Here is a 7,277-nt window from a genome sequence, read left to right as displayed (position 1 = left end):
ATCAATGTCTAATCATGCTACACCTTCACGTTGTGTGAACGTTACCTCTATGATATCTCTCAGACGTTGGATTTTGGTCACTTTCCAACACAACCTAAAATCAACCAAATATCAATGTAATTTGACATCATTATTGGACATCAGAATAGCGTTGTTATTAGATGCTGGCTAGACATTGAATTTTGGTCACCTGACGTCATGACCTAAATCTAGCCTAATATTAACGTCCTATGATGTGTGCCTGCTGGGAAGTGTGTACCTGGTTATGATGAATGCATTATGTTAATTACTGTAAACATCTCAAGTGTTGTGCGACTCCTGTGCATCATGTGAAATCTGACTGCTGGTATGTTAGTGTTTCTTCTTTTGAAATATTAAGCCATGAGTTCAACTTTTGTGCAATGAAATACATCTATTTCAAAACTGTAAGCTGTTGCTTTTCGTTCATTTATATTGTCTTTATTGATTTTTAAATGAAAGCAGTCAAAACCGCTTGTTTAAATGATCTGTTTTATAGCATTAGATGTAAAAATATTATAAATCTGTAGCCTTAAATTGACCATGCTTTATGATGTACTGCGGGCTGGAAAATAATAACTACTCGAGTGTGTTAAACTCTCACATATTAAGCTGGCTTTTTTTATTTATTTAATTCCAGGACATTGCTAAACATCTAAAGCCATTAACTGACTCTAGGCTACTGCAACCATATGGGGACTTTGTTTAAAGGCTAGTCGCTCTCTTCACATGCAATTGCGTGTTAGTTTATTACCTGATGGTAGATTCCATCAAAGTCTCAATAAATATCGGTGGATAAAACTCAATATAGAGTTCATTTCTTATGCTAACTTGTTGGCTTATTTGGAAAACACCCCAACCTGTCGTCAACTGAAAGGTTTCCGACCATGGAGCCTTTATTACAGGAGTTCATTCAATTCAATAATTGCTTTATCGGCATGACAAATTTTACAAATGTTTTGCCAAAGCATTTTAAAGTTCACATTTAAAAAGAACATTTGTAAATTTGTTTTTAATTAATATAATAATTAAATGTTAATGTAATTAATAGAGTCACTCGTCTCATTGATTCATTATGATCAGTCATTTATACAGGTGCATCGGCTAATAAATGTGTTAATTAGATATAGAAAAGTTATATTGGATGTATTAAATGCCTTATGTACAAAACTACCGTTTATTAAAAAAAAGTCATATGTATGTTAAATCTTTATAAGCTAGTAATAGAATTTTAATAGCCTAGCCTAACTCTCTGGTTGATTGCGATTTAAAAAATAAGTAAATAAATAAAAAAATCTTGGTTTATCCGATGACTAAGATCAAACGATATAATCTGTGGCAGCGCTGTTATCTTTTCACGTTGACAGCTCATCATGCTTATGCTGTAACAGAGTGTTCACTGAAATCTTAAAGCCTTAATGTCCTAAATCTCACAAACAATATAAAATTGTAGGCCTTAAAGTCTTAAAATGACTGAAATATTGTGTTGTTGGTCTTAAATCTTTTTTAAACAGGCCTTAATGTTCCTTTGTTCATGTACTTCTACCCAATTTGGCCAACATGTATACAATCACCAACAATCCATCTCAATAAAACTTGAAACGTTGGATTTAAGAATGTAGTTTTTATCTCCATTTACCATAATAGTTTCATTATTTTCCTTTCAATAAGATTGGTTTAAAAGTTCTCAGAGTATTTACTGCTGAGGACACCGACCTGGCCAGATTGTTGTGCATAGATTTATTTAATTATAGTTTTTTTTTTTTTTTTTTTTACAGTTTTCTTTTTTTTTTATTTTCAAGAAAAGTTACGTTAATAAGGGTATGTACACAACTAGAGCTTGCTTGTTTTTACACAATATTTAAAATATTTAGCTCAGAATTAACAAAAATATTAAATTATTATTTTATTATTAAATGTATTCAATTATAAAAAGAAAAGTTTGATTGGGCAAATAAAAAATCTTTTACAACTGAGACATTCAAAAACTCCTTAGCGTTTTGCCCTGTATGAGTTTTAAATTTTATGCATAATAGTCTAAAAAATGCCTTTAAAAGTCTTAAATATAACTTGTGAATCCTGCAGAAACCCTGTTATAAGGTTTTAAATTATTTAACAAACGTAAATGCACACAGGCCGATTTAAAATTACTTAATTCTAATGTTATGATATATTATTAATTATTTTTGCGTAAAATAAATTATGAAAGCAAGTTTAAAATGCTATATTTTGTAAGATAATCGAGTTCAACCACAACAACTAAAGATATTTGTTATTTTGAGCAATATTAATTTAATAAAAAAGAGAAAAAATCTATAAAACTACAATAGTTTAATGTATAGTTTTGAAGAGATGTCACCTTTTAATTTTACTCCGACCCATGTTTAACCCATAAGAGATAGAGTTATATAACTAACCCCAAATGTTGTTTATTTGCTTGTTTATTTATTTATTTATTTATTTATTTATTTATTTATTTATTTAAGGGACTTTAATTTTGAAGCTTTGTTTTGGGGGGCATTCCCACAATCGTCACATCTTGCCCACCCAACTATTAGTGTGTCTGAAGTCCGAAAGTCGCACGAGGACAGAACAAGTTTGTAAAATGATATAGTTGGATTGCATATGCGGCAATAATAATGCTCTGCACAGATAGCGGCGTTATATGAAATCAATGATATGCGCGTTTCTTCCGCCAGGCGTTTCATTTATGGCACCTTGTCTGCAAGCTGTCAAACAGTTACAAGGTACGTTTAGACCACAGAGAGAGAGAGAGACCTTTGTCACAATGTCATGACTGAGAACCACTTATATACTATATACTGTGTTTGCATACGACGCAATAAGACGATGTTTAAACCATCTCAATCCAGAAACAGTGCTGTGCAAATATGAGAATTAAAATGCATCTGTGTACGTTCATTGTGCTGTTTCTTCAGCTTCTATTCTGGACTGCTGGTAAGTTGCTTTTCTTTTGATAAACTATCTATAAGATAGGGACTATATGTGATGCAAAATCTGTGTGTGGCAATAGCAGCAATGTCTCTGTTCGCTCCTCAAGCGCGGTCTTGTGCCAGACACTGTGGAGAGAAGTTGAACACATGCTCCTGTCACGCTACATGTGAATCTCTGAAGGACTGCTGTGCTGATTATAGACACTTTTGCCTTGACATTGAGCCTCACTCCGGGTCTTTGCTGGGAGGCACAGACTTTAAAATCCTTAATGCTACATTTGAACCGAACATTACCCTCACTTGCAGGTAAGAGCGTCTTCTGTGAAGTGTGCAAAGCAGCTGCTCAAAACATTCAGACATTTCTAACCAGGGTGCGAATTACAGGGGCGCTTGACCCCCCCACCCCCATGCAGGTTTAGCCATTTAATAATAGGATAATAATAGCTTTCTTCAATAAAGCTTACTTAAATATTAATGATTCAAAATGTTTAATATAAATATACATTTGACCACCCCCCCCCCCCCCCCCCCCCCCCCATAACGGTTCATACCAATGCATTCCATCGCGTCAATCAACGGTGGAAATATCATTCAAGTCTAAATCTGGCGGTTCTAGAGCACCGATAGACATCTTAAGCATTCACAGGACACTCTTTTTCTAAAATAGGTGTTTATATCTGCATGTAGTTTTAAAAAATAGACAATTTAGACACATTTGTATAGTTTGATTTACATTAACCTCTGAAATAGTCTCTAAATATCCCTCAAAACAATGGAAACATACATTTTATTAATAAATCCGATGTAATTTAAATACATTCATAAATTTGATTCACCGAAGCATGTATTGCCAAACTACTATTGGAAAACTTGACTCAATCGTCAATGTAATTTGCACACTGGTTCTAACAGCTCCTTGAAAGTACTGTTTACTTCTGCTCTCACATAATCACATCCAAAATAAAAGTTTTTTTTTGACATAATGTGTGTGTAATTTATATATTTAATGTGTATATGTGATATATAAGTACATGTATAAGTTTTCTATAGAATGCTTTACATTTTTATCTTTGTGCATATACATTAGTCAGTAGTGAAGCTAAATCTGGATCTTATCTAACAAAACAACTTGATAATAATGGTTCTAAAATTAGTAGCCCAAATTTATGTTAGGGGAAAATATTAAATAACATTTTCAACAAAAGCAAAAGTTTTGTCAATGTTGTAGTTTGTAATTTGTTTTTGCAATATTTTGCATGATTTTAAATGCATTATCTTTCCATTTCTAAAAATGTTCTGTGATTATAATATTATTTTAATAAAGATATCTGTTTAATAAAAATGTTTTTTTATTTAAATGCAGCCATATATATTACCCATATTCACTGAGAAATGGATAAAATATTCATTTTCAAAATGGGGTGTACTCGTATATGCCGAGCACTGTGTATATATACAAAGTAAATATACATAGACACACTTAAATGATGTCAAAACAAACTTTTATTTTGCATGTGATTATTCACGATTGATTTTTGCCCAGCACAAGTTCTAATGTGAAGCACAAAAAGCTCAATTTCAATGGTCAAATCTTGGACATGCAGATAATTTAACATGCAGATAATAAACATACAAGCTTTAATAAATTAAAGTGAGTAGTTCATTTCATTTTTATTAAATGCCATAAAGCTTCTAAGCTCTTTTATTTGTTTTTTATGTATCTATTTTTAGTCTTTTCTTAATAATATAAAATCCATATTAAAATGATACCTTTAAAATGCTATTTTGCTATTTATTAGTGATATGAAGTGTGTTTTATAGTATCCCCTATCTGTGCATTACAAATATTATGTTACATAATATTATAATAATATTAATATGTGTTCATTATTTTAATATGCATGTATTTTTTGTATGATTTTCCTAAGATAAATACATTAAATAGTATCTTAAAAGTATATTATTTTGTTTAATTATTAATTTGAAGTGTTTTTATAGTATTGCCTATCTCTGTTACAAATATATTAAATAATATTATAATGGTATTTAGCATGTGTTTATTGTTTTTAATTGTTTTATGTGTGTATTTTCAGTCTTCTTTTTCCTAATTATATAAAAAGATAAATACGTTAAATAGTGTACTTTGAAGATGTTATTTTAGTTTTTATTAATAATATGTGTCCCAGTATTGGGTTAGGGCTAAAAGAAAATCTTCTGAGTAAAACCTATGCTGGAATAGTTGTCGGTTCATTCCGCTGTGGTGACCCCTGAAAAATAAGGGACTTATATGAAGGAAAATGATTGAATAAATAATATGAAGTGTTTTTTTTTTAGTATTCCCTATCTTTGTTACAGATATTATGTTAAATATTACAATGATATTTAGTGTATTTATTATTTTATTTCTTTTTATGTATGTATTTTTAGTCTCTCCCTCCACCCCCCACCCCCCTGGTAATATAAAACATTTAAATACATAAGATGGTATGCTTTGAAGAAACTATTTTAATTTTATTGATAATTTAAAGTGCTTTTTACATATACCCATTTCTGCGTGTTATAAATAACAAGTTGATTATATTATTATAACATTTATGCTAGAATTATTAATGCTAGAATAACTACAAAAAAAAACAAAAAAAACACAACAAATTGGGCTGTTGTGGTTTGATTTCTTTTTTCTTTTTTTTTTTTGTAGTTATTTTGGCCATCAAGTTAAAGTTAATGAAAATGACGAGGACTGTATTTCCTTTAACAGTTAGCTGGTTTTACCTTTTTGTACTTAGCTATAATAAACCTATTATACATATTTTTTGCATGGAAAGGTCATGATTTCTATTGTTAAATTTACGTATGTTATATTATATATTGCAAAATAATGCTGCACTGTAACCAGTCACAATTCATCTGAAGTTTTTCCAAAATATTGCAAGTGTTCGTGTTTTGATTCCTCTGAATTCCCGAAGGACAAAGACGGAGTTAAAAATGTTTATTTGTACAGCTAGTGGTTTTGGTGAAGGCTGAGTGAGATAAGATGGTCTTGTTCTCATGCCCTTGGCAGCTTAGGATGGCCTTTTTTTTTGTTTTCCTGAATAAAAGCACATGGAAAATAATATAGACATAACTGGGTTAATTAGGTTAACTAGGCATGATAGGATAATTTTGCAAGTTATTGTATAACGATGGTTTGTTCTGTAGACCATCGAAAAAAATATAACTTAAAGGGGTTAATAATTTTGACCTTAAAATGGCTTCTGAAAAATTTGAAACTGCTTTTATTCTGGCCAAAATAAAACAAATAAGACTTTCTTTAGGAGAAAAAATATTATCAGACATACTGTGAAAATTCCCCTGCTCTGTTAAACATCATTTGGGAAATATATATAAAAAAACAAGAATTGTGGGGGGCTAAAAATTCTGACTTCAACTGTAATTATATTTAATTATATATATGTAGATATCCATATATATATATATATATATATATATATATATATATATATATATATATATATATATATATATATATATATAAATATCCATAAAATAACATATAGACCATTTCAATGTGGAGACGTCGTTGGCGTCATTGCTTGTTGTTAAACCATTTCATAACCATAACAAGAGGACATCAATCATATCTTAACATAAGCAGTCATAACATTATTTATTAATATGTGGACCTTTTTGAATTTCCTGAAGTTTTTTTTTAAGTCAAAAATGTAATACAGGAAAAACAATAGGACCGTTATTATTTACATCCCTCAAAATAGTCTATAACATAAAAATAAAATAAATACTTGCAACATGACAAACCCAGACAATATATTCGATTAAACTATTAAAAATTAAATTTTACACTGCATACAACACACTAAAAAATTCACTTTGTTTAAACATCATCAGTTATGAAAGCACAGATTAATATCCCATAATGCAATTCAAAAGCGTAAATACACAAAAAAAAAATGGAAATTGTTTTATTTGTTGTTGTGTTTTTTAAAATCATTATTGCTTTACAAAATTCACTTCGATAATTTACTCTGTTGAAGATGGATTGTGTGAGGACTTTAATGAGATGTGATGAGTTATGAGTGTTGTGTTGGACAGGTTCAGCTCAGAGATCTTGACGGAGGGTTATGTGGACGAGAGCGGTGCGGGTCACTGTATTTCTCCTCTGCTCTATGAGTCCGGATGGATCCCGTTTGAAGTGTCCACTGATGGGCTGAATTATGACCGATCGGGGAAGTGGCTCTCAGGTGAGATGTGAAGTTTATGGAAATGCCAATCAAAAGTCACTCACTC

At 30.6% G+C, this 7,277-nt stretch overlaps 1 protein-coding gene across 2 annotated transcripts in view; it reads left to right on the top strand.

The window, feature by feature from the left end:
* Window positions 1–2,571: 2,571 nt before the first annotated feature.
* The window catches only part of susd2 (sushi domain containing 2), a 54,253-nt gene continuing 49,547 nt past the window's right edge, over window positions 2,572–7,277 (top strand). For both annotated transcript variants that reach the window (XR_015491047.1, XM_087253308.1), the window contains exons 1-4: window positions 2,572–2,765; window positions 2,892–2,976; window positions 3,080–3,278; window positions 7,083–7,231. Coding sequence is in view for 1 of the 2 variants with exons in the window: in XM_087253308.1 (XP_087109434.1) it covers window positions 2,910–2,976; window positions 3,080–3,278; window positions 7,083–7,231 (415 nt within the window). In the remaining variant the exon portion in view is untranslated. The remainder of the gene's footprint in view (window positions 2,766–2,891; window positions 2,977–3,079; window positions 3,279–7,082; window positions 7,232–7,277) is intronic.

Source organism: Danio rerio, chromosome 5 (genome assembly GCF_052040795.2).
Source record: "Danio rerio strain M-AB ecotype USA chromosome 5, GRCz13ab, whole genome shotgun sequence".
Taxonomy (NCBI): Eukaryota; Metazoa; Chordata; class Actinopteri; order Cypriniformes; family Danionidae; genus Danio; species Danio rerio.
This window is presented reverse-complemented; position numbering and strand designations above follow the sequence as displayed.